This window comes from Aspergillus tubingensis, assembly GCF_013340325.1.
Source record: "Aspergillus tubingensis WU-2223L DNA, scaffold_6, whole genome shotgun sequence".
In the NCBI taxonomy this organism is placed as follows: Eukaryota; Fungi; Ascomycota; class Eurotiomycetes; order Eurotiales; family Aspergillaceae; genus Aspergillus; species Aspergillus tubingensis.
Window position 1 is genome coordinate 1056076 of NW_023336280.1, and position 26352 is coordinate 1082427.

The 26352-nt window shown below is 50.0% G+C and overlaps 8 protein-coding genes across 8 annotated transcripts; 4 read left to right on the top strand and 4 right to left on the bottom strand.

Annotated features, from left to right (window-relative positions):
- Positions 1 to 830: 830 nt before the first annotated feature.
- Positions 831 to 1733, top strand: AtWU_04108 (lytic polysaccharide monooxygenase; the record flags this gene model as incomplete). Its single annotated transcript, XM_035499219.1, has 1 exon — positions 831 to 1733. One exon carries the CDS (start codon positions 831 to 833, stop codon positions 1731 to 1733), a length of 903 nt encoding a protein of 300 aa, XP_035355112.1.
- Positions 1734 to 2574: 841 nt separating this feature from the next.
- AtWU_04109 (GAT domain-containing protein) lies at positions 2575 to 4176 on the bottom strand (the record flags this gene model as incomplete). The annotated part of the gene is made up of 5 exons (XM_035499220.1): positions 2575 to 3354; positions 3431 to 3814; positions 3913 to 3945; positions 4008 to 4072; positions 4140 to 4176. 5 exons carry the CDS (start codon positions 4174 to 4176, stop codon positions 2575 to 2577), a joined length of 1299 nt encoding a protein of 432 aa, XP_035355113.1.
- Positions 4177 to 5660: 1484 nt separating this feature from the next.
- Positions 5661 to 6811, bottom strand: rpl17 (60S ribosomal protein uL22; the record flags this gene model as incomplete). The annotated part of the gene is made up of 4 exons (XM_035499221.1): positions 5661 to 5810; positions 5882 to 6069; positions 6257 to 6470; positions 6809 to 6811. The coding sequence occupies 4 exons, from the start codon at positions 6809 to 6811 to the stop codon at positions 5661 to 5663; spliced, it is 555 nt and encodes a 184-aa protein (XP_035355114.1).
- Positions 6812 to 8517: 1706 nt separating this feature from the next.
- Positions 8518 to 10957, bottom strand: AtWU_04111 (Zn(II)2Cys6 transcription factor; the record flags this gene model as incomplete). The annotated part of the gene is made up of 4 exons (XM_035499222.1): positions 8518 to 8976; positions 9031 to 9353; positions 9404 to 10710; positions 10824 to 10957. The coding sequence occupies 4 exons, from the start codon at positions 10955 to 10957 to the stop codon at positions 8518 to 8520; spliced, it is 2223 nt and encodes a 740-aa protein (XP_035355115.1).
- A 1501-nt stretch (positions 10958 to 12458) lies between these two features.
- Positions 12459 to 13460, top strand: AtWU_04112 (putative 2-deoxy-D-gluconate 3-dehydrogenase; the record flags this gene model as incomplete). The annotated part of the gene is made up of 3 exons (XM_035499223.1): positions 12459 to 12590; positions 12682 to 12897; positions 13011 to 13460. 3 exons carry the CDS (start codon positions 12459 to 12461, stop codon positions 13458 to 13460), a joined length of 798 nt encoding a protein of 265 aa, XP_035355116.1.
- Positions 13461 to 14715: 1255 nt separating this feature from the next.
- On the top strand, positions 14716 to 15526 carry AtWU_04113 (uncharacterized protein; the record flags this gene model as incomplete). The annotated part of the gene is made up of 5 exons (XM_035499224.1): positions 14716 to 14810; positions 15068 to 15144; positions 15222 to 15259; positions 15312 to 15321; positions 15393 to 15526. 5 exons carry the CDS (start codon positions 14716 to 14718, stop codon positions 15524 to 15526), a joined length of 354 nt encoding a protein of 117 aa, XP_035355117.1.
- A 354-nt stretch (positions 15527 to 15880) lies between these two features.
- AtWU_04114 (ferric reductase family protein) lies at positions 15881 to 17740 on the top strand (the record flags this gene model as incomplete). Its single annotated transcript, XM_035499225.1, has 1 exon — positions 15881 to 17740. One exon carries the CDS (start codon positions 15881 to 15883, stop codon positions 17738 to 17740), a length of 1860 nt encoding a protein of 619 aa, XP_035355118.1.
- Positions 17741 to 19146: 1406 nt separating this feature from the next.
- On the bottom strand, positions 19147 to 23933 carry AtWU_04115 (pleiotropic drug resistance family ABC transporter; the record flags this gene model as incomplete). Its single annotated transcript, XM_035499226.1, has 4 exons — positions 19147 to 20657; positions 20711 to 21023; positions 21078 to 22007; positions 22068 to 23933. 4 exons carry the CDS (start codon positions 23931 to 23933, stop codon positions 19147 to 19149), a joined length of 4620 nt encoding a protein of 1539 aa, XP_035355119.1.
- Positions 23934 to 26352: the final 2419 nt, after the last annotated feature.

Consider the following 26352-nt stretch of genomic DNA (forward strand, 5'->3'; position numbering starts at 1 on the left):
TGCTATAACGCCAGGGCTGATGCTTGTCGGGAGTAAATTGAGTCCCGACTGGTGCCATGGCTTTGATTGGCGCCGTTCCGGATGGAACCCGAACCTTGGCCCGAGTCTAAAAGCCAAAATGGGGAGTAGACTAGATCCAATTATGACGGGGGAGGGCCCCTTTCGGAAATGAAGGAAGGAAGAGGAAAGCAGCATTATAGATGCAAGACAGGAAAAAGCACAACCGGAGGGTCACCGAGAAAAGAAAAAAAAAAAAAGGGAGAGAGAGAGCAAATGGTTGGCAGTGATCAGGCGCGGCATTAATGAAGCTGAAACCCATGCGATGCCAAGCATCCCGGTCAATCCGCCGGCGTTGAATTCATCTCCACCCACCGTTTCAACGCCCCTCAAGATGAAACCTCTGCGCTGCTGCCAGCGCTTGAGCCAGTCCAGTCAGTCTCCAGTTCCCGGTGGAGTGTCTCCCCTGTCATTATTATCTTCAGGGACTTTTGGGAGGGCCCTCTCGACGATGCTAGAACCGTTTCACGATCGATCATGATGGAGAGCTTTGTTCAGGTCCAGAACGCCCCGGCCGACTTCAACGGCCTATATAGAACGGCCGTCTCGTCGCCCTCATCTCTTCCTCTCTTCTTTTCCTTCAGCACGCAGGCTTGTCTAAGTTCTTTCACTTCTCTCTTTCCCACATTCTCTTTTCCCCGGTCTGTGACCGTCACATTCTTTCCACAAAACTCCATTCCTTGAAAAACATCCCATCTGGTATACCGGTATACCAGACCTTACACTATCTTTATTCTTTTCTCTCCTACAAAACCAAAAACCTTCCCACCAAAATGAAGCAGGCTGGTTCCATCCTCGCCCTCGCCGGGCTCGTCTCCCTTGCCCAGGGTCACGGATTCGTCACCTCCCCTCAGGCCCGTATGCCCGGTAGCGCCATGGAGAAGGCCTGTGGCCAGCAAGTGTACAACAACCAGGAGGCCGACAACTACGGCAACGTGCAGGGTGAGCTTCAGATCGCCTCGGGCCAGAGCGACTACGACGCCGACGCCTGTGACATCTGGCTCTGCAAGGGTTACAAGTACGCCGACAACAAGGACAACGTCTACTCGTACAAGGCCGGTGAGACCGTCGATTTCACCGTCGACATTCGCGCTCCTCACACCGGTACCGCCAACGTCTCCGTCGTTGACACTGCCTCCAACACCGTCATCGGCTCCCCTCTGATCTACTGGAGCGTTTACGCCTCCACCGCTACCGGTGTCACTGCCAACGAGACTAGCTTCAGCGTCACCATCCCCGATGATCTCGGTGATAAGTGTACCGAGGGCGGTGCTTGTGTTCTTCAGTGGTGGTGGAACGCTGCTTCCATTGATCAGACTTATGAGTCTTGCATTGACTTTACTGTTGCTGGCTCTGGCTCTTCTTCTTCCTCTTCTTCGTCTTCGTCTTCTTCTTCCGCCGCTGCCAGCCAGCAAACTACCACCACTGCTGCCGCCGCCGCTGTCACTACCCCTAGCACCGCCAACAACGTCGCTCCCGCTTCCTCTAGCGTCCCTACTACCCTCGCTACTAGCGTGAAGCAGAGCGCTACCGTCGCCCCTGTTGCTGCTTCTAGCGCTGCTGCTGCTGCTGCTGCTGCTTCCTCGGGTGTCTCCATCCCTACTGATGGTACCGCTGAGGAGCAGCTCACTTGGGTTGCTAGCCTGCTTAAGGCTCTCCTTAAGTACGCTAACTAAGATGGTGCGGTGTATAGATAGTTACTAGTTGCTGTTAGATAGAGTGGTGGTGTGAATAGATGTGCCTGTATATTGAGTTTGTGTCATGTAAACGAGTAGTAAAGATGTAGATTTTGCATAAAGTCCTCAAGATTGAAGGGTGCTTGTTTGGCTGCTGATTATTCTATAACCGGCAGAGCACAGCAGTTGTATTGTAGTGAGAACACCCGATAAGTGTGGTGTGATTAAATGCTCACAGGGAGACTATAGACGTAGATTATTGTATATTTATATGGCTCGTCAATGTTGTTAGTTAGACAGTAGTAGTAGGGTTGTCTTGTAAATGGATGATGGCGATGGTATGGTTTGTTTTCCCGCATGAGGATAGTACAATGAATGTAGTACTTAGTAGTGCGGGAGGAGCATAGAAAAACAGGGTAGTAATGTACTTACATCTATAGCTTTTTTAAGCATACAAATACATATTAGATAAATCTATTATTAATAGACAATCCACCTAGATCAAAATATCTAGCGAAAAGTGAAAGTTACAGTAGTCGTCAAAGCCACGAGGCAGATAGCCCCTCCCCTATGTTCCATATTGTCAACACTATAGCAGTAAGCACTACGAAGTGATACCCCGCTAATAAGCTTTATCGCACTACAATGTCTTACTAGATAAACTGCCTACTGATATACTGTGTTTATGTCAATAGGCACTTCTTAAATACTAACGTACCAAACAAGCACATCTGGCAAATCAAATTCATTTCGCGGTAGAGGTATCACAAAAGGTATCGATACATCAAAAGTCAAACAATAATAATCGTCATCAAATTACCACCTTCCAATCCATACAATCTTAATAATGTTGCTGTACCGGTCGCTGCTGCTGCTGCTGCTGCTGCTGCTGTCCCTCCGCCCACCAATCAGGAGATGACCCCTCCGGGCGAGCCTGCTGCTGATCACCATATACCGCAGGAGCCACAGGAGCAGCACCAGTAGCAGCAGTAGCGCTAGTATCAGCAAACGGGTTCTGCACCTGGTAATCCTCCGACCGGTACTCGAACCGGCCTGCGCCGTTGCTATACGTGCGCGGAAGGACCGGAGCAGTCGAGGAAGAGCCCGAGGATAGCGGGCTTTGCGTTTGGTTCCGAGGCGGAACTGGCGGTGCAGAAGATCCTGCTGCTGCCGGGGCTGGGGGTTGCACGGCGCCGGAGGATGAGGCCTGACTGGAAGATGCAGGCGACTGGCTGCCGGATTGTCCCTGGGCGCGACGCGCCTGGAGCAAGGCGTGCTGGTGCTTGGACAGGGCGACGGATAGTTCGTCGTTGGTTTCGATCAACGTCACGAGGGTATCCTCGTCTGGGGCGGGATTTGTGGCATGGATGTAGTTCTGGATGAAACGGGAGGCGGTGCGACACCGGTCGGAGAACTCTTTGATGAGCTCGTTCTCGAGCATCTCGGCCGGAGGCGTGGATTGGACGAATTGAATGAGGAGCTTCGCGGATGTCTTGGCCTCGGAGATGCGTGCGGAGAGCTCTTCAGGCTGTGGTAGTCCGCCATGCTGGTTCTGGTTGGGGGTGTTGAAGTAGTTCGGGGTTTGTCGGTATGGCTGAACCAGGGGTTGTGTCAAGCCGGGCTGTAGGGAATCATAAGATTAGCTTGGCGAAGCTTTGAACAAGTAGAGACAAAGTAGAGGGATGTCTGTCACATACATTACCTGTATTCTTAGGTGCATACTTTTCCTTCTCCTTGCTCCACATCCCCAGGAGCAGCGCGAGATCTTCGTCCCATGCCCGCTGCATTTCCAAAGAATCCAACGTGTCCCGCAAAAAGCTGTGTACGTTCATATCCCGCCCGTTACGGAAGAGGTCCTTCAAAGTCGCCACGAACTTGGCGTCGATGTTTCGCGAAAAGGTATGTCCTGGATTGTCGATGAGGATGCGCATGAGCATGATCGCATTGTACTGCACATTGCTCCGGGCTTTGGCGGGATTGGACAACAGCTTGGAGATGCGAAGGGCGGCTTCGCGGGCGGCGTTGGGGCTGGATTCGGCACTCTCAACAATGGCAGGAAGGTGAACGAACTCGTCTCCATTCTGAATATGTCATTGTAAGTACGGTCTCTATTAAGCAGGCGGGGAATGGGAATGAGGCGATTAAGGAAGGGGGAGGGGGTCCGCAGGGTGGGACATACGGCGCTGTTGGGGCCTGATTCGCAGAACGCGGTCTATAAACCGTAGATGTGGTTAGTTGGACGAGCCCAAATGACAGCTTTGAATCAATACGAACCACTTCTCTAAGTATGATACCTTCCGGAGAGTCCTCGGGGTACGAAGGGGAGTCGCGCGCGGGACCTGTTCCGAGGTGAGCATTGTCAACCGTCGCATGCCGATCAGCAACGGGTGGGAGAGTGAAACTCACTGGATCGCCTGCTGAAGGAATTGAAGATGCGCTTCATGATGACTTGTCGCAAGCTACCACAGCTGGGTAGAGATAGACAGTAGGAAATGGGGTTGGCGAAAAATTTAAGTAGTAAGAAAGGGGGCCGTCAAGCAAACGAGACTAAAAAAGACGTCGCAGCCTCGCAGGGCCGGTTTAAGCGCCGCGGGGAGCAAAAAGCAGCGGAGGGTCCTTTAAACCAAACTTAGATTTTAGTCAAGATTAGAGTCAATCCATCCATCCATCCATCCATCCCATCACTCCCGAAACCTCTTCTGTTTTGCTTGATGTTCTGAAGCAGTTGATCCGGTGGCAATGCGCTTTGTCGGCGACACGCAAGCGCTCTTGTTTGCGTTTCTTGGGACGATCCAGAACTGACGTAGAGAAGTCAAGAGAATAAGATCCACGTCTGCCTATGAATCTTGATGCCTGCTTGACTACCAAGACTCTGCAATGCGTACACCATCCCGCACTGTCAGCGCAACCAACCGCATACAACTACGTATGCAGGTTGGCTCCCCCCATTGTCCGTTAAGCATAGTTTTCCAGTCGTCATGGGGATGCGAATGCCTCGTCGGGATAAAAGGCCGCATTGGACGAAGAATCCCATCGACACGGGAAAAGCTTTGCCTGATGGTCTGTTCGCAAGGGCCGATTGGAGCCTGTGACGGGTTGATGGTCACACACACAGCCACGCTTGGCTGAGCCAGAGTTCCCTCCCCTCTGACCTGCCCATATGCAACCTGCTGACGGGGGAAGATGGAGTTCTGGAGTCGGGGGATGCCTGTCCACACGCTGCAGCCTGCAGATCAGAGGGTCTAGCAGCTGTGGCGCAGTTGACTGTTACAAATGCACAGCGTAGGGCCCCCAAAGGACTCTTTGTCGGAGACTAGAACAGACAGACCTATGACGGACTGGCAAAGTAGCCAATTTCTACTAGTACTACGGAATCCTTATCATCCTACGCTTGTAGATCGATCCTGTCCGACTGGCAGGGCTGATGATGAACTTCCATCATCCTTCCTTGGTCTTCTTTACAACTTCATGAAAAATGAATTCCGTATCCCATCATGAATTAAACGCTCGCAAAAAGTGTCCTGAAGTAGGAGAATGTCCGAAACCTGCCGTACCGATGTACGCCATCCATGTAGTAGTATCCACTAAAATGAAGGAATAATTTTCCCTGGACTCCTTTCAGCCACCTTAGCTCATGGCCAGGGACTGCAAAGGAAAAACTGTCCAGTCGAACCGATTCTCCGGGGGATGAAACGAGATCAATGTCTAAAGAAAGATGTTTGTCTCTGCATAAAGCAGAAGACAAACCATCATCATCACCATCATTTTTTTCGCCGGGTGGTTTCGAATTTTTTCCATTTGTCAAAAAAGTAATAATTTCTTTTGTATTCCTTCCGTGACCAGGTATTGGATCCGTACAACAGCAAACTCCGGCATTCCCATTCAGTTTCTGACCACTTCACACTTTCCCCGACACCCACACACCGCTTATGCCTCAATGAGAGCACGGCGGAGCTGAGCACCACGCTGGCGGGAGCTGAGGCGGACCTCCTTGTTTTCGGCGGCCTTGGCGACGGTCTCCTCAGCCTCGGTGAGGATGAGCTCGATGTGGCAGGGGTTGGTCATGTAGGGGTTGATCTAATCCATATGTCAGTTTTGCGGGGATGCGTGACATAAGAGATATATCTCGGATTCCGGTTTTAACATACACGACCGTGAGCACGGTAGGTACGGCGGCGACCCTTGGGAGCCTGGTTGACCTGGATGTGCTTGACAACAAGGTTGCCGGTGTCGAGACCCTTGGTGTCGGCGTTGGCCTCAGCGTTCTTGAGGAGGTCGAGAAGGAACTCGGCGGACTTGACGGGCCAGCGAGCCTTGCTGACACCCCACTGCTTGCCTAGAGAGAAAGAAGACGGTCAGCGTCTTCGTTTACCAAAACGCTTGGTTTTTGCCAGATCCTCCGCAATCATATCCTCCAGTCCTTCCATCCCTTAAATTTCTGCCCATGTCGGTTCATTTTGTCGACCCATAATTTCCATTCCCATCTCTTTCCAAAAACTCTGTAGAAAAACACATCCACTCACCCTGAGCGCAGCGACCGGTGCTGCCAGCGTACCGACGCATGGGGACGGCCTCAGCCTTCTCGGTGACGTTGGTGAGGAAGGTAAGGGCACGCTGCAGCTTCATGCCGTTGATAGCCTGAGCGGTCTCACGGGTGTTCTTGAAGCTGACACGGAGGTAAGAGCCCCGAGCGCGGGCGCTCTTAGCGGCCGGAATGTCCTGAGCAGCGTAACGGACCTGATGGCGACAAGAAAAATCCAACAATCAGCAAGACCATTCATTCAATCCCTCTTATATCATTTCTTCGTTTCCTCTTTCCCAAGCACATAATTCCATATAAAATATGCATATCGGTGGACGGATGTTCATCATAGCAGGGGGAGAGAGAGTCGAAAATTGTTCGGTATGAAGTTTTCCTTCATCGGCCAAAACGCAGGATCGAAGATGATAGATAGGGATTCCGGTACAACGAGAGGTTGGGCAGCGGTTCTTTCTTTTCACGATATCTTTTTTCCCTTGCTTTTTTGACATGTCCGTTTTCCACCGATAGCAGCAAACGCGAATATAGCACTCACCATCTTGATGTGGTTGCCGAGCGGGTGGTCCTCGATGTCGGGTGAGAAGTTTTGTCGTTTTCCTGTCGTCGGCCGCTGGAACTTGAGATCGCGAGGCTCGCTCGTTGTGGTGCGCTTTTTCGCTCTTGGCGCCCGCCTAGGGTATCGGAGCCCTAACACTAAGCGGCTTGGGGCAAGTGTCCGCTTCACCGCCCGGCAGTATTGCCCTGTAGCTTTCGGTCCGTAGGAACTTCATTGTCTGCTTCGATGTCAATTTCGTCGATCGATGGCTTTATAAGTATCTACATTGCTTATTCTCAGTAACTAAATGTCATATTCGTTAAATGTAATGCTGTCATTTTCCTTTTCTTAAAGGAGTGAGGTGCTGGCCGTTTTGTTCATCGTTGTCGCATGATAGAATCATGTTCTAGTTCAGACAGACGCTAAACCTATTTGGGATACATAGTCAGCTCATTCACCCTGCAGTTAATGCCCTTTTACCAACTGGTCAATTATTTCGGCAACTGATAACTACATCAAAACTGATATCAGTGCAAAACATGCTGAAAACATCCGTCTCCGCCATTGACTATGAATTCATAGTATATATCATGAGGCTACAAGCTAGCGTCAATCAAAACGAAGACTGTTTCGTATTCCTTTCTGGCCGTGGAGAGACCGGCGTATCCTTCCAGTTCACTGTCGGCTATCGACGCTCGGCCTCAAATCCCGATGCGGAGAATGCCCGCCCTTCCCCACGTTTGAGAGGCTGAATGCTGATATGACCGGTATGACTGAAAGACTTTGCAGCAGCCCCATAATCGGCTTCACTGAGATTTGGCATGATTTGAGACCAAGACGTTTTCCAAGCGCTCGCTCTTTTTAGCACCAGGGGTTTCGACATAAGGCAATATATGCATCAAACTGTGGCATCCCCAAGCTTGAGGAGCAGGGTTGTTATATAGTAGACAAATAGAGTTTAGATGCACACTAAATAGCGGTGCTGCATGCAACTGCATCTGCTAGCCTTCCCCTGCACCATCTAATACTCCTCTTAGCAGCTGGCTCCCAAAGCTGGTCGTCGCCCAGAAATCGTGGATACAACCCTCAGGGAATGACAACCACTCAATCTCCCGAGTTCTGTCAGCGAAAAAGCCTACTTGAAACTGTAGAGGCTTTCGTCTAAGATCCATAAGCTTAAGGCACCATTCTCCTTGCAGCGCGCGCTTGATGAGGTAAGTAGGAGTGTCACCATATGCTGCCCACCGGCCGACCCTTGTCGCTGCCATGATCGAGGTATATGCGACAATTGATGTTTATTTCCTCCGTCATAGTAGCCTGTTTAGGCTACAAATAATGTAGCACGCACATGCAACTTACGTGGCCGTATGCATCGAACAAAGGCTTTGCAGCAATGACATCCGCATGAGCAGTGATCAGTCAGGTAGCTAACTCAATCGGCCTGTAGGCGTTCGTGAAACCATTAGCTAGATCAACAGAAGCGCAATCGGGCCACCATCATACCAAACAAGCAGGCCACCTTTTATAGCCGTGCTTCGATGCGAGCGATGTGATAGTATCTAGCCTCACGTCGGTACCATCCCGGCGCCCCCCACAGCCCCGCACCGCCGTGGGGTCTTCAACCAGAGCCGCCAGAAAAACATGAATTACTTCAATGGGCGGGGGTAAGGGTAGTTTTTGATTGCGCTCCATCTTGCGAGACATAGAAATCAGAAGAGAAGGCTACTGCTCATGTCGCCCGACCATGGAATCTGCCATGCCTGGGATCGCTCTTGTCCCGCTTGCAAGATGTCCTGGTTCTGGAAGGTATCTAATGCGAGTGTGTTGGCTCCCGATATTTGATCCCCAGAGACGTAATCCCCAACGGCTTCGAGATCCAGCCATGAGAAGTCATTCGCAGGGCTGAAGTGCACGTAGCTGCTTTGATCGGACAAATGGTGCGATAATGCGCTGTTACTCTGCATCAGGACATCACCGCTTTGATGGGTTCCGGCTGGTGAAGTTGGTGCCATCGACTTCTGTTTCCAAAGGAGTTCAAGGAGTCGAGAATAACGCGATCCTATATCATCCGATCCAGCGCTTGCTCTCTTCAGTACTTCGGTGGTCCGCGTCACGAGATCCCGCACTTTCAGCTCCTCCAAGTGAGACATTACTCCGAATGAGCGTGCCTTGAATGCACTGTTAGTTACCCACATGTACATTCGTATAATAAATGAAATTACCTTGTACAGAAATACGGCTGCGTAGATCCCGTATAAATAGTACCTCAACGGCATAAAATGAAGATGCTTTTCTGGGTGAACCACATCAACAAGGATGGTCAGGTATGTTTTTGCGGCATCGACCGATTCATAGATAAACCGAGCATCCTGCATCGAGGCTACATTGTTAAACGTTGCTCGCAGATGATCTCTTTGAGCCTTGTCATCGTTCCTGATCTTGGACACAAGTGACTGGGATATTGCCGCCTGGAAGGCAAAAGCGTTTGTGTATAGCCTCAGGTATTCGTAGGACAGCTGTAACGTGGCTTTCATTGGCGGCGAACCTACGAAATGTCAGTCAATCAGGCCAAACTTCGTCGGAGCTGACACTCACAGGACAGAGAACCCCAGATAGACTTCCATCGCAAGATTGCAAGGCGAAAATCATCCACGTACTTAACATAGTCGCCCATGAGCATCATTTGATTGCTCGTACGCATGCCAGAATAGAGCACATCGTGAACATTTCCGTAAAGTTGCGTCAGATCCAGGGTAGCCTGAAATATCTTCGCATAATCCTCATCACCGTCTCTAGCGGGTTGCAACGATGGAAAGTCTTGGCTGACAAGGCCAGTCATCGGACCCGGCCCGCGAGACCAGAAAGCACGTCCAATACGAACAGATATCAATCGGTCCGATACGTAGCAGCTCGTCCATGCTAGCCGCCTACGAGCTTCTGTCTCCGCGTCTCCAGAAGAATCGCCTCTGAATGACGTCCTGTCTAGGCCAAGAAACCAACCAGATCGCAAGGCGAGCCCTACATGCATCCAGGCAGCTCGATCTTCCTCTCCACGGCCTACACGTTCAATGCGCGGTCGGAGGCCTTGGGGTTCCCATTCCGCCAAAATAAGAAGAGCCTCCACAGCTTCAACATCGCAATCGGCTCCAGCAGCAATTCCAGATATCAGCTCATGCATGTACTTAGAACAGTACTCGTGGATCTCCGGCCGTTCGGCTAGATCTTTCGAAGCAATTGTGAGGACGGCAGTAAGCAGATGCTTCTCGTTATTAGCAAATGCATCTAGCGCACTGCGATCAAAGTACTTTCGTGGCACCAAAGGAAGGTACGGATGGAAGTTTTCAGCGTAGCGAACCACTAACTGCCATACCGTTCCCGGATCTAGTGAGCGTGATTGAACTAGCCTGTACGCTTTGATGCCGCTATTTGACTGAAACCCAGTAACAGAACTGTCTTGAAGTGCCGTGTATGATGAGAATGCACTGGGTCCTGTACGCAGAGGTTCGACGCCCGTTTCGGCGCTCGGGTCTTCTGTACCTCTCTTCGCAATGCCCGTCAGACACTGCCAGGCATCAGACGGATTGCGGGGAACATCGCCGATAGAAGCTTCGTCTTCATCATCATCAACGGAGATTGAAGTTGCGGTCGGCGGATCAGGGGGTAGGAAGACAACGGGACCAGGGTAAGAACTAGACGTCGTTTGACGAGTCTCTGAATTGGAAGGGCTTGGTGCCTCAATGACGGAATCCCTTCGCACAGAAGAATTGCTGTCTGGTGTGAAATTTTTGATTTTATTCTTGCGAATCCGCCGTCCCCCTCGATTGGAACTGCCTAGGACACATTCACGGTTATCCCTGATACACCGCTGACATGGTGGGACTCCCGGGCTGCCACTACTATCCCTGTGTTACATTGTAATTAGCCTCCCAAGATCACTGACAGGCAGGAAAAGCTGGACCGAAATAACGTGGGAAAAAAAATAGAGGGAGAAACGTCTGTCACAGTCATGACTTACAGGTCGCATTTCGACTTGCGCTGTCTACAATGCAGACATGCTCTTGACACGCGTTTCATTAAATGATCTGAACGGGCCTTGGCTCTTGACGTCGGGGTCCCTTCGACTGGCGGAGATTGATCTTCTTGCTCCATCGCTGCATACAGCACATTAGCCTCTTCAGCTTACAGCGTCAAGTGATAGAATGTCAATGCGACATCTCATTCCAGCAGTGCTGACAGGCCGGCCTGGGAACGAAACGCGTCAGAAATTCACTCCTGCAATTTTTGCTTGCAAAGATGGAAAGTGTAAGAGACGAATTGTCGGGAATGTTTTCCTCCTGATGCTAGGAAACAAGGTTGAACTCTCTGCAGAGTAGTGTAAGAGAGATCTCGGGGTGTTGTTCGACTCCGAACAGTTCCTATATGATTGTTGGGGTAACTTGAGCTCCGGACGGGCGCTCGTGGCTTCCCCACACAAGTTGGCTTTTAAGGCACCAGCAAGTCTGTACAAATTGCGCACTAAGTGATAATCCGCCTCGTAACCCCAAATCATCGACTCAGCAGTCGAGAAGGGCCAGGCTGCGGGGGGGAAGGATTTGTAAACGCTGCAGACTTGTGAGCATTGCGTTTTTTCCTGACCCACGGCCAAGGAATAATCTGGTATTACTCATCCCATACATACGGGTATTCAACGAGTCGGCAATCCAAGGCTTTCACTATGCAAGACCGGGCAGCTGTTGATCTCGACGAAGAGTTTAAGCTTAATTCAATCTTTAGAGCTAGTTCGTGCGCTGCTTTTGAATTCAATCAGAAGTACTGACTGCATGATGCTGAAATCATAGCAGCCTAGGTTCTCGTTGAAAAGCTGATGGGGTGCCTCTGGTGGCAAGCACATGGATATATACTACAAAGCCTGCAGCAGACCATATGAGGAATCCATCTAATGTCTGTCTAATGCATCTGTGAGAATCACTAAACCCCAGATCATTAGCTTTAAAGATGATTGAGCCACCTAGCTTATCAGATTCCTGAGAGCTATCAGCGAGATAGATTAAATTGCTTTATTGATCCGCTTATTGGATGGTGGAATGCAAGGCAATGATGCTTGTACAAACAATCGTCTAAAATGGCCACGCAGCTCCCACACACCAATTACGGAAATGTTCAATGCATGACCTCATACTCTGTACACTTTCCTGGGATAATGCATTAGCATAGATGATTTTCCGGATTATTCCGTGCCTTTTGCCAAAGAAACCAGCATTTCCATACACCCCAAACTCCATGAGATGTCATTTGTACGAGTTACCATACAAGACGCAAACCGGAGCATCCCCGAACAAAGTTCAATAGCCGAATGCGGGGCGTCGGCGTTTGAAGCGCTGTGTCGGCAATGTAATTACCCCAAAAGGGAATTAGTCGCTGCTGCCCCGCGCGCGGAGGAAGAGGGACAGCTATTTATTATTAGCAGGACAGTAAGGATGACTGGTCGCCATCGATTACTGATTTGGTGGCAAGAGAATTTGGAAGACGATTCCCCCCTCGCTGAGCTGCACAGCAAGATACACCTCTAACGATACTACTTTGAGAAACGAAAGGACGCTTGACAGCAGATTACTATTCTTAGTAACCATCTAAGCGCGACACAATCACAATGTCGGCCGCAGTTGCGTCGTTATTCTCCCTCAGCGGCAAGACCGCTATCGTGACAGGAGGAACAAGGGGCATTGGGCAGGCAATGGCTTTTGCCCTTGCCGAAGCTGGTGCCGATATCATCTTGATTCAGGTGCGCACAGCCGCGACCTTCCCATTGGCACTACGGAAATGACAGGGGAGCCATGCCGAAACGTCGTGTGGAACTAACGCTCTACGAACAGAGAGACGAGTCGAACACTTCGACTCGCGATGAGATCGTCAATCGCATTGGCAGGAAAGCTTGGATCCACGTGGCAGAGTTGTCGAATCGGGAATCGATCAAGGGTGTCATTCCAGCTCTGACCAGTCAAGGCCTCAAGCCTGAGATCCTACTCAACTGCGCCGGAATTCAACGGAGACACCCCAGTGAAAAGTTCCCGGATGAAGATTGGGATGAGGTATGTGTCAAAGAGTCTCCTTTTTCAGCCACCTATTTACTTCTGTCTATTTTTGGACCTCCCTTCTCCTGAAGTGGAGCTGAAGACTAGATACTGACTATTGAATTATGTAGGTTATCCAAGTCAATTTGACGTCCGTCTTTACGTTATGTCGAGAGTTCGGTGCATACTTGTTGGCGCGAGATGAGTCAGAGTTCCCAACTGGTCGTCGTGGAGCCATCATCAACGTCGCATCGCTCCTCACCTTCCAGGGAGGTATCACGGTACCTGCATACGCAGCGTCAAAGGGAGGCGTCGCGCAATTAACGAAGGCCCTCTCCAACGAATGGGTAGCTAAGGGTATCAACGTCAATGCAATTGCTCCCGGATACATTGCCACGGATATGAACACTGCCCTGATCAATGATTCCAACCGCAATGCTGGTATCATGGCTAGAATCCCGGCAGGAAGATGGGGCAAGCCAGAAGACTTCAAGGGCGTGATAGTGTTCTTGGCAAGTCAAGCGAGTAGCTATGTCTCAGGTGAAATTATCACAGTTGATGGCGGTTGGATGGGACGGTAAAAAGTTCTGTGGCGGCAATTTTTGTTTTCATGTTTTCTTTTCGTCCCTATTTCCCCTGACTATTTTTGTCTGCATTTTTGCCCTTGCTGAGCTAGGGGTCTGGTTGAAAGTGATAGATGGAATATACACCAATGATGTAAAACACTTGCTTTCACACCACGCGGTACTCAGCGGTTTCTAATCAATATCTGAAGGATGCTATTATCAGGTCATTCTTGCCTTAGTCTGTCATACCAGATTAGCGGCTGCTCAGGATATATTAGGTGAAACTCGTTCGTCGCGATAGACTGGTTATCTCTGCTAGCATTCTATGCTAGGCGCCAAGGGAGCACAAAGGAATTATTTAATTGAAACTCCGGATGAAATGACCGATTCAAGGGGAACCGCTGGCACCTGGAAAGGTTATAGATTGGAAATAGTCTCATCCGTTACCAAGGGACCCCACCAAGATAATAGCAAGTGAGGAAAACTCTTCCGAAAATAATGAAGCAGGTCCGCCAGGGACCCAGGATCCAGAAGGGTGGGCAGGCAATGGGAGAAAAGGTAGAGTAATAGACTGACACCAAATTAGATTAAACAGGGACAGACTAGGGACCAGACCCGTGACCGCCATGTGACTTTTTCTAGGCAATTAATCTCCTTATCGCCAAACCCACCTTTCTTTTGTCTTTCTCCAGTTCACCTCCCACTTGAGGTTCATGGATAGCCTTGTTTCACCATGGGTTCAAGCAAAGATGACAGGAACACCCAGGCTACCGTTTTGCTCCTTCTCTGCAGGTTCATGATAGCTAACCCTTCAGCAGAGCAGTGTTGTAGGTGGATTTCCAGTGGGCCGTTGCTGCTGCTTAGCATGCAAATCACGGCCAATACGGGTCGGTCGTTTCAGTCCGAATTGCAGAACCTGAAACGTGAGAAACCAGACCGAAGGCCAATACATCATGCTCACCAGCGGCTATCTGGTGAACTTGGTACAATTGGCTGGTAATGGGAAGCATCATAAGGTGGGATTGAAAGGTGGTAAGAGGGCGCGGATTGGAAACAGGGCCTGCGTTGACGCCCTCGGTCGGCCATGTTCCTGCAAGCGGCCGTTTCCGCAGTTGGTCGATAGAAGCCAAGAGCGCTAAACACCGGCCAAGCCCAAAGGGCTGGCTGTCTCTATCAGAAACAACGATGCATTTCCTTCAGGGCGCTTTGCTCCGTAGAGACCACTCGATAGGTTCGGAACCAAGCGCAGAGGCCAGTCTTGGCGGCGCTCATGGCAACACCCCTTCAGGACCACGCCATTATTGCTTTTTTAGCAGGTTTTGTGGACTGGGTCATTGGTCCCTTGGGCCTCCAGCATGATCTCAGGTATGATCCGCGCTGGACTTTCCTTTTCGCTTAAAGTTTCTTGCTGCGCCGTGGATCTCCTTCGGGTGACAGGGGATCTTTCTTCAACTTTACACTCTAGGTTGTGCTTCGTTCCTTATTTCGTTCTTTCTATTTCCACCAACACATTCACTTCTCTGAGCCAGCTGGCTGGTGGCCGTTCTTTCATTGTGTGGCCAGTCCATTCAGCGAGTCAGTCTATTGTTTCAAGACATTGTCATTCGTGTTCTTGAGCGTAGACCGTCTTCGCTCTTTGTTCGGATACCGTCGATCATTGGTTACATCTCGCTACATCTAAACGTCATTCATCGTGGGGGTGGGCAATTTACTTTCTTTACTACAACACTAGACGTCAGGTTTTTTTTACAGTACCTTATCTTTGGGAACCTTTAGTTTCCCGGTTTGAATTATCTGATTCTTTCTACGACGCTGTGCGTCCCCTGTCCTCTTGCTGGAATTTTTCTTCTTATATCATGCATGTAGGGAAGTGGAGGTAAGTGATGATCGAAGGCTGGCTCAGCACTTATGACGCTGGTAATGACTCAATGTTGGAGGACTTGCAAGATCCAACTCGTCAGATTCGCTACCTCGTACCGTGTTTCCAACATTCTTCGGCTCCTTTAGCTGCAATTGCTCGTGACAACGCCTTGGTCATTTGCGCATACCGTCTCACCAACATCATCACCTCTCCCGCCTGATCAGGACGGCTTCAACAAGCACTTATTTGAAGGGGAGACATCTCGAGCTTTTTGTATATCAAAACCACACACAAGAGCCGTTTAACTTGATCGTGCTCCTCTTGCTGTGGGGGTTTGCCGTCTGAGATTCCTTGGGCATAACGCGCCTCTCCCCACATTCTTGGTGTTCCCTAGCCATTCAGTATCTGCGTCATACTGGACCGTAACCGAATTATAATTGGAAATCGTGGCTTTCAAGAATTTGCTGCCCTTATCGACCCCCGCTCAGCTTTGTTGACATCTGTCCGATCTGTCCGCTCTGTCTCTCCATCTTGAGCGACTGCGTGCTACGCTGGGCCGTAGATCTCTCTATCAATGGATGAATCCCACCATCGACTCATCCCGCGAGGCTATGGGATTAATGCCACCTACGTCTATGAATACTCGCGTGGTCTGAACGGTGTTGATGTCCCGCGGGATGTTCTGTTTTCACGGATCATCTTCTCGTCCTTGATATTCGTCGCCCTGGTTGTCTTTTGCGGGCGTGTCGGACAAATCAGCCATGCCTATCTTCGTCAAATTACCTCTCTAACGGCAAGCAGGAGGGAGCAGACCTTTTGGAGCGTTGAGGTATCTTCGCTTTGGGCAAACGTCAAGAAGCATCTGTTGTATGCGCCCCTGGGCAGGAAGAGGCACAACCGAGAAATCCAACTTTCATCCGCCATCAACGTCGGCACACTGCCTTCTAGATTCCAGGTGATTCTAGTCGTGCTATATCTGGCGAGTCAGGTCGCTTATTGTACTCTGCTTGATTACAATGCGAACGTCAAGGCAGCCCTTGTGGCTGAGCTTCGTGGACGTTCAGGTACCTTGGCAGTGTTGAACATGGTGCCCCTTTTCATCGTCGCCGGTCGCAACAATCCGCTTATTCCCTTGTTGCATGTGAGTTTCGACACCTATAATCTCCTTCATCGTTGGTTGGGCCGGATAGTCGTGCTTGAAAGCATTGTGCACACGTGCGCATGGGCAGTAAATGCTTGCGACGAGGTCAGCTTCTCTGACATGCTCGAGCGTTTACGCACTACACCTTTCTTCACCTGGGGCCTACTGGGAACTTGCTCCATGATCACACTGGGTCTTCACTCGCCATCCCCGATCCGGCATGCTTTCTATGAGACCTTCTTGCATCTGCACCAGCTCGCCGCTTTCCTAGCCTACCTTGGTGTGTTGATGCACTTGGATCTCGACAATCTCCCGCAAAAGCCGTGGATAATAGCGCTGGGTCTTCTCTGGCTATTGGAAAGGACAGCCCGCCTCTGTCGACTGCTGTACTTGAATATCTCTCCCCGAAGAGGGTCCACACGGCTTGTCGTGGAAGCCCTCCCAGGTGAAGCCTGCAGAGTGACTTTTCACTTGCCCAAGCGTGTGCGCATCAGCCCCGGAAGCCATGTGTACGCCTACATTCCAAGTGTCTCCTTTTGGATGTCGCATCCATTTTCTGTCGCTTGGGTAGACCCAAGCAGCTCCGTGACCGTTCCTGCTACGACAGAAAAAGATCTTATCGACCCTTCGCTTCTCGAAAAGCAGCCACTTGCTAGTTTGGATGAGTATATGCGGGACTCCCAGGAGCCCACGTCCGTTTCCCTCATCGTTGGTGCTCGACAAGGCATGACACGGAAGTTGTACAACAAAGCTCTGGCCTCACCTGGACAAACACTCTACACCTCGGGGCTTATTGAAGGACCCTATGCGTCCCATGCGTGCAACATGGGCAGCTATGGTACAGCTATACTCTTCTCAGCCGGTGCAGGCATTACCCATCATATGCTATACGTCCGCGACTTGCTCATACGCTCTTCAGAGGGTCGCGTGGCTACCCAGAAGATCTACCTCGTATGGTCTGTACGCAGTACGGAACATCTAGCCTGGGTACGGGAGTGGATGGACCAGATCCTCCGACTTCCATCAAGGCGCGAGATTCTTACTATCAAACTTTTCGTGTCCAAACCAAAAAGCAGTCGCGAAATCGTATCACCCAGTGCGACCGTCCAAATGTTCCCAGGCCGGTGTCGCCCCGACGTCGTTCTCAACGAGGCCATTCCCCAACGTGTGGGTGCCACCATTGTCTCTGTCTGCGGGCCCGGTGCATTCGCAGACGAGGTGCGTGCTGCTGCACGTAACAACATTGGAATGGGCGCCGTCGTCGATTTCGCCGAAGAAGCCTTTACATGGTAGTCCACCATACAAAATCACCACCTTTGCCTTGGGACATATTCATTCCTTTTATTTTACTAACCTTCGATTCTTGTTCCAAAATTTCTCTTCTCGACTTTCGTTCAAAAATTTACTTCAGATGTATATTTAGTTTCCCCTCTATTAGTCCCACTTCCCATGGCAATTGTTCTCTGTTGGTATTTTCACACGATGGTACGAATTGCTTCAAAGCCTAGCTAGCTATGTTTGGATTTTTCAGGCAATACACCTCCAGCGGCATATCGTTTTAAGGTGTTATTATCCTCGCGACTGCATATGAGCCCCCTACCCATCACACACATATCTGTCACGCACTTTGGCCACATGCAATAACCACCCCCTCAGAAAGATTGTCCAGCACATGCACAACTATATATCATTATACAAGGATCTAAGTAACTATGGTCCCGCACAAATCAGAAAAGAATATAGCCATATAAAATTATACAGTCCATCCACATACAATTCATGCACATTCCCATGTAGTAACTCATGATCATCACTCCGTCGATGTAACAAACAAAGTATGTATATAAGTATATGATATCATATAGTCTCTTATTATGCAAAATCATGGCGTCGAAAATCCCTCTTTGTATTTATTTATTTTTTTTTCCCCCTTTTCAAAGTGGGGTAGGGTTCTAATAATATTTGATTACCCATATTCTGGATATTCAGATGGAGTCTCATAAACATAATTTATGTGTAACGCTACAATCAGTAGATGATATGATAACATGATGCAGTGGATGATATTTATTCCTGTATGAGAATGGAGCACCTTCATACTGACAAATAACTAGGTGAACGTGAGTGAGTCAGTTTAGGTAACTATGGCGCGTGTTTCTTGGTCTTACGTATACTAGCAGCGGGGTGGGGTGGGGCGGGGCGGGGTGGAAGAGTAAGGATTATGGGTTAAGGTATTTTTGTACTACGTTGAGGGGAAGGGTGCTTGTCAGATGAGGTGAAGTGGTCATTGCTGGCTGCTGGAGGGGTGTTAGAGGGGTGGGGGGTTGTTTTGGTAGGATGACTTTCTGTTTAGGAATGTGTACAGTATGAAAAAATTTGAGTTTGATAATCTGAGCGAGTATTGAGTTGCTTGTTGTATCTATTATTCGATCTAATATGCCATATACATCTGTAGTGTATTGAAAAGTAGAGACAATAATGGTGAGGTGAGTGAAATATTGTATCATGAGCAAGAGATGATGATAACGAAAATCTAGCAAACGCTTATAAGCAAAACATGTCGAAATATCCATCTCACGTAGGATCTAACAGGCATTATGTCCAATATACATGATAGTGTTACCAAGAACAAAGAATTTATGTTCAAAGAAGAAAAGGATGGGAGTAAGAAGGAAGAAAAAACAAAGAAATTCACACTTTTATGCCTTGGTCCGCTGGCCTTTGGGCACACGAGCGAGCCAGTAAATGAACACGGCAGCGAAGATGTTGAACGCAATGTAGACCCACATCAGGCCGAAGTTGCGCCATGCGTCGCTGAAATAGCTGTTCACTTGGGCTAGATAGGTGTCTGTGCTGGAGATCGTGCAGAAGGAACAGTCGGAGGTGGCATTCGGGTTCTCAAGGTAGCCGCCGTAGCTGCTGATGTAGTTGGACATGTAGCTCTGGCAGGTGGTGTCAGGAGGAGGGCTGAAGTGAAGGTATTCAACAGCTTCGCAGGTAGCAGTCGTGCCTGATACACCGGTGGCTAACATGCCTGATACCAGGTACGTGAATGGCGAGACACGGTACATGAAGATCCAGAAGCCTGGGAGTTGGGAAGGTGTGGCAAGGACACCACAGAAGATCAGGCACAGGGAGAAGAGCAAGTTGGCAATGTTACCACCGGTTTCAGCGAGTTCAATACCAGCGATGATCATATGCGCGAATGTGGAGGTGAACAGGAGGAAGGACAGGATCAGCAGGAACATCAAAGCTCCGCGCTCGTGGACGGCGTTGGTGGGCTCAGCATTCTGGTACAGACCGATGGGGTAGTACCAGCATACAAAGATAATGACACTCATGAGCGCGTTCCATGGAAGCTCGACGATGATGTTAGCGGCCATGAAAGCCTTCCACGAGTAGGCCTTAGAGGGTCTCTCACGAGCCTCGTATAGCGAACGCTGGGTGCAGAAGTTGGGAAGAATTTGCTGAACAAGGTTACCAAAGATGGTCATCAGCATGAAAATACTGAACATCTGGTTCTGGAGACCCTGAGCACTGTTCTTCGCCTTGAAGAAGGAGAAACCAATGTAGAGCGATGTCAGGACGCAAAGCGCGATCTTGGAGTAGATGTAGACAGGAGTTCTCCAGTACTGCGAGAAAACACGAGTCAAACACTCCCACAATTGAACAGAGAAGGGTGCAGCAAATTCGTTGAGCTCGCCAGGGTCCTGTTTGTTAGTATCGACCGGCTTTTGCGAGAGAGTAGACTTCAGCTCAGCAAGGTGATCAAGTACCCCCTGACGTTCGGGGCTTTCGCGCCAGACAGCGGGCCAGTCAATATCACTATGCGATCCAGGGGCAGCACCAATGACCTCAAGCATCCATTCAGCTGGGTTGGCTTCAGTGGGCAGTTTGGGGGCACCATTTCGTTCGAAGTAGCTAGCAAGAGTCGACGACTTGTCACCGATTTCGCCAAAGTAAACGGTCTTACCACCCTTAGCGAGGAACAACAAGCGATCGAAACGCTGGAAGAGCATGGCGGAGGGCTGGTGGATCGTGCACAGGATGGCCTGACCATGCTTGGTCAGGGTATCGATGAGATCGAGAATGGACCAGGAGGTTTGACTGTCAAGACCGGATGTGGGCTCATCAAGGAACAAAAGTAGTTGCGGCTTCGCTGCCAATTCAACACCGATAGTAAGACGCTTGCGCTGCTCGACGTTCAGACCTAAATTGGATTAGTTTTGTAGCACACTAGCAGGGTTTGTGGGGATCAATTACCTTCACCAGGAACACCGACAACAGCATCGGCATATGCTTCCATACCAAGCAACTTGATGACTTCTTCAACGTAATCGAGCTTTTCCTGACGACTGACATGGGCGGGTTGACGGAGAATGGCGCTGAAGCGCAGAGCCTCTCGGACGGTGGTAGTGTGAAGATGAAGATCTTGTTGCTGAACATAACCAGTCTTGCGCTGGAAGGACTGGTCCCGAGGGCGACCGTCAACCAACATCTCACCAGTTACAACACCCATTGTCACACGGGTTGCGAGCACGTCCAGAAGAGTAGTTTTACCAGCACCAGAAACACCCTGCAAGCTTAGTTAGTCTCGATAGTACGTTGATGAACATGTTGAAAGGCTTACCATAAGAGCAGTACAGGTTCCAGGCTTGACCCAGCCATCAACGTGGTCCAAAATGCGCCGGGGCTCGCCCTTGATCTTGATGTCGTAGCACACGTCCTGCCAGTGGAAAATAGCCTCTTGCCTCTGAATAGCAGCGCTCGACTGGCCATTAGACCCATCAGTCTTCTCGTCTGCGGCGACGTGATGGGCCGTTTCAACATCGTCGAGCGAAGGTGGAGCTTGACCACGGCGGAACAGCAACACTTCACCCTTGGACTTGGCTTCCGAGATGAACTCGGTGGCAAGAAGATAGGTAGTCATGAAGAAGATCATGAAGGCGAACATGATACCCAAGTTCCTCCACTTGTGGCTGTCATAGTACTGGAAACTCTTGTGAAGGTAGTCATCACCCTGGACGTACTTGGCTCCAGCAACAGCGCCAACCGTGGAACAGATCTGGTACTCGATCGAAGCGCCCGAGTAATTTGGAATCAGCTCCGATTCAGAGCACAGGAATTGACGATGATGAAATTCGTTAACCATCAAACTCTCGAAACCGTAGGCAATGGGGTTGATGTAGTTCATCCATCTCGACCAGCCAAGCATGTATCTTGTAGGAATGGTGAATCCAGTGTAGATGACCAGACCCAAGATGAGGATGGCAGCGGGCACCAGAGCCTGGGAAAGAGTGCGAGAAGAGGCAGCGATGGTTCGGAAAAGCATGGACATTGTCAAGGTCGTCACGAAGGAAAACAACAGGAAGACGAAGAATGCGCCTGGTTCGCGACGAAGACCGGTCATGAAATACAGAGTAATGTTGAAGATGATGGCATTTCCAACTTTGTAAGGCATGTCACAAAGCATGGATGCGATGGCTTCGGCGAACGGGTGATACATGGCGTAGCGGGCTTGTTTTTCGACAATCGGACGTTGAGCATACAGGGTCAAGATCTGTCATCGCGGTTAGTCACTATTGGTTATGCGAAGCCAGAGGAGAATTGCTGAGCTTACCTCAAGAGCACTGGAGAAGGCGTTGAGCAAGACGGCAAAGAAGAGAAGGGCACCACGGGAATAGAAACTAGAAGTCACCGGTTGCAAATTGTAGAAGACACTTCCAATGATCAAGGCCATGATGAAGTTTCCGACCAACTGGGAGATGGTCAAACTGGCATCACCTTGTAGTCGCTGGAAACCACGAATCAAGCAGAGCTTGACCTGTTCGTAGAGCGAAATGGTGTAGGGAGACTTGACGCGCTGGTTCTTCGATTGCATGGCTTTGCGAGATTCAATAAACTTGCCAAGCGATTCTCCACCAATTGCAAATTCTTGGTTGTACTCGGCAATTTGTCTCTTCAGCCTACTGTAGGCCTCACTGCTCTTCCAGGCGGCAGCGAACTCGTCAGGGGTGCGTGGGACCTTGCCTTCGTAACCCGGCTTCACAATGCGCTCAGCAGGGCTGGTCAGGGAGGTCAGGAAATCAGCGGTGGTCTGACGCTCAGGGCATTCGAATCCCATGTTGGTGAAGAATTCCTTGGCTTCATCGGTAGGACCGAAGTAGATCTGCCTGCCCTCATACAACACAGTCACCTTGTCGAAGACATCGTAAGCACTCTGGGAGGCTTGATAGATGGCCACGGCGACGGTCGCACCAGCGTACTTGGTCATCAAATTCAAGGTCTTGCAGAATTCAAGTGCGTTCGCACTATCCAAACCACGAGTACTGTTATCCCAGCACTGTAGAGGGCTTCCACAAAGAGTAGCTTCAGCGATACTGACACGCTTGCGCTCACCACCACTCACACCACGGACGAAATCGTTACCGACACGGGTGTTGATGGTATGCGAAAGACCAAGCATAGCCATAACAGCATCACGCATATGAATAGCATACTGCTCCTTCGAGACTCCGGGGAAACGGTTCCGTGGGCAGCGAGAAAGGGCAGCAAATTTGAGGGTGTCGCCGACAGTCAGTTGAGGGAAGTGGACATCGGTTTCCGCGGTATAGATAGCTTCGCCCTTGAACTGCTTCCGCATCTGCTTGGCGGAGATACCCTGGTAATTCAATTGAGATTCCTTGTCCATGTAGATACCGTTCATTTCACCCGCAAGGGTCTTCAAGAAGGTAGAGCATCCACTACCAGGACGACCGAGGACCACCAGCATTTCACCACTCCTGACAAGACCATCGAAGTCGCGGAGAATCTGGATCTTCTGCTTTCCAGTACCCGTCAGCTTGCGCATAAGGGCACCGACCTGCAACACCGAGTTGAAAACATCCTTTTGGTAATCGGTAGGACTACCGAAACCATGGATACTAAGATTCTGGAATGAGACACCCGCCTCACGCTTGGGATAGCGTTCCGGATCGCGAGACGAAAGCGCCAACAAGTTCTTCATCCAGTGCCTCGCCTTAAAGTTGGGGCTGTGCGGGTTCAGCGTGGAGTCGTCCTTCACCTCCAGAAACGAGTTCTCCGCGTTGTTGCTGACAGAGAACCGTGTCGATTGACGAGTCAATTGCTGTGCAAGTCGGGTGACCTCCTCTTCGGCAGCTTTCTCCTCTTCATCTTCATCGGCGTCCTCGCTGCTGTAATCGCGTTTCTCCATGGCGGTTTCAGCTGTGCTCAAGGTGCTTCCGTCCATACCCCAGGCAGTTCCCTTCTTCTCGGATCTGGCAGATTCTGGGGAGAGACTTGTGTGACGCTCTTCATGGTGGGTCGTGTACACTGTGTGCTCCTCGCGAACCAAGTGCTCAGTTCCTTCGTTCACGGCAGCAGCTCTCTCGGCTTGAGCGCCTTCATTCTCGTTCTCATGGCCGCCGTGGGATTCCACCGAACGACCGGGATTAAAATTAGGATTTATAGTGCCTAGAAGCGACATGGTGATTAGATATGGAGACACGCAGTCTCAGACTGAGCCGGTCAACGAGAGGATGCCAATAGCATAGGAGAAAAGTATGAGGAGAGAGAAAAAGAAGGAGATGTGGAGAAAAGACGATTAGGAGAGATATCCAGAATTATAAGAATAGATATCAGGAATATCAAGAAAGATGAAGGGGGGAGATATCCTCCGTGGAGGCGAGTGAAAGAGTGACAGGTGAAACTGAGGGGGAGGGAATAATTGATAGATAGCAGCAGTCGAGAAATAAGTGGCAGCCGCTAAGCATAAAAAGTATCCAGTACCTGGAGCTACTAGAAAACGGCCCCCCCTCCAAAAGACGTGTGCCCCGTAATACACTGAACACTCTTAAATTGTAAGTTGCAAAGTAATATCTGCGAATAATGAAAGAGGAAAAAGGGCGACAGAAAAACCTTGGGTTGCGGGTCTTAGAGGTCTGGGCTTCACCCCCCGTTTTTAGTGTTAGGCAGCGCAGAATGGCGACTTGAGATGGAAAGTTTTGAGAAGAGGCTTCTGGACGAATCGGGACCAGGAACGAGAGGTTATCCGGGCGGATCCCAGGATTGACTGCGCCGGTGGTGGGCCTTGTTCTCGGTACCTTCAAGCAGGCCTCTCCGTGCGTATTCCCCCCGGCAGCAATACGACAATACGCCGTTTACGCCAGACTAAACGAGGCCGTCCCTCTGCAAAGGTCCAACACTTCAGTACAGAGCACTACACTAAGGTTTCTGGTGGTCCCGGAGATACCCACCTCAATACCCCTGTTAGCTACTAAGTCCGATGTTACTTTGATCTGGGGACGGAAATTATTGAGCTCCCGCGATCTATCTATATCATCTGTCTCTAGCCCTGACATTGGTAACGGTCACTGGCCATGGTGATAAGTAGACCCTGACGGTTTGCCACAGAGATCTCAATCATCACAATGCTTGAATTTTAGCTGCTTTACTTTTTTACTCTTCTTACACCGCCATAAAGGACATTGTATAGTGTAGTACTTCAGCAACATCAAGTATGCTTCAGGCAATATTAGGCATGATGCTTGCATGCATGAAGATAAGTGATAACTAGTCACATGTCGCTCATGTCACACAAGCTATTGTTAGGTACTCGGAAAAAATTCCTGAGAAACCCACCAAGAAAGTAAAACAAAACAAGCCTGCACATAGACCTATCGAGAAGCTTACGCTACGTAGCAACTAACAAGAATCCTGAATCATCACATAAGGGGTCGGATCCTTCGCGCAATAGTTAAATCAGGAGCTGAGTCAAGTAAGACTCATCCCGATGGCTAATAAGCAAACCCAGTTTTCCAGACTTCCAAGTGTGCGAATTTTCCCTAAAACGTGGCGAAAACGAGGTTCGGGGCTGAGCGGCCATTGTCCCAAACAGGAATGGCAGCTTCTGGGTGGGGCGGAGTGGGGCGGGACTCCAGCCTTCCGAGGCCCGGCCATTTAGTCTCTAATTGCCCCCTTTACGGTACCGTATCGGAGACCTCACGATCCGATGTTGCGGTACAGATCCTAATGCACCCTTTTCTATATGAATGACTCAGCTATGCTCGAACATGAGAAGCTTAATGCACGATTTGGAGTTATAGATATGCAGCCTGAAGGTAGCTAGCTCATTTACGGACCAAAATAAGAGCGGCTCTGTGTCATAAACTCACTCCACAGATGATCGCTGCTGAGAGGGCTGAATATGTGGCACCTGTGGTCCTAAGTTGACAGCAGGCTATGTATCAACTATGTGGATATTCTTCACACATCCCTGTGCGCCTACCTTCATTGTAGAGCGCACCGACTCGTCTCCAGACTCGAGTCCAAGCTCCGGACATTTTCCAATCACCGCCCAACACGGTGAGATTCTTTACTTAACATGCCCAATATATGAATGAATACGTAGGTGCTCCTCCCTGCCTAATCTTTCCGAGCATCATCACTGGCGGGATTGCCCTTTTCGGGAACCGCGGGGTCCTGACTTCGCGCCCATCGGGTGTTGTATCATTCCGAAATCAATATAAAGTTATAAGTGCGGTAAGTTAAACCACGGCAGGATCAGCATGCAGTCCCGACAATGATAACAATGTGACTCATACGAGCTCATCATGTCTCATACACGCAGCTAGCAGTTCTAATTGGCAGACAAAAAATTGAGGCTAGTAACGCATCAGCATCGGTCTGCCTTCGGATGGCCAAGATCCCGTGCTGTCGGGCCTCCCCGGCGAGAATCAACCGCACATGACCACACTCACTACTCAAAGTATCTTGTACAAGAAATTGAGTTTGGGAACCACTCCCACGCACAGAGGCTCTTTCTGCAGGGTGGCATAGCGTCACTGGGCCCGTTGGCACCTTGTTGTTCCGTGTCATTATCGTGATCTTTGTTATTACATACTAAG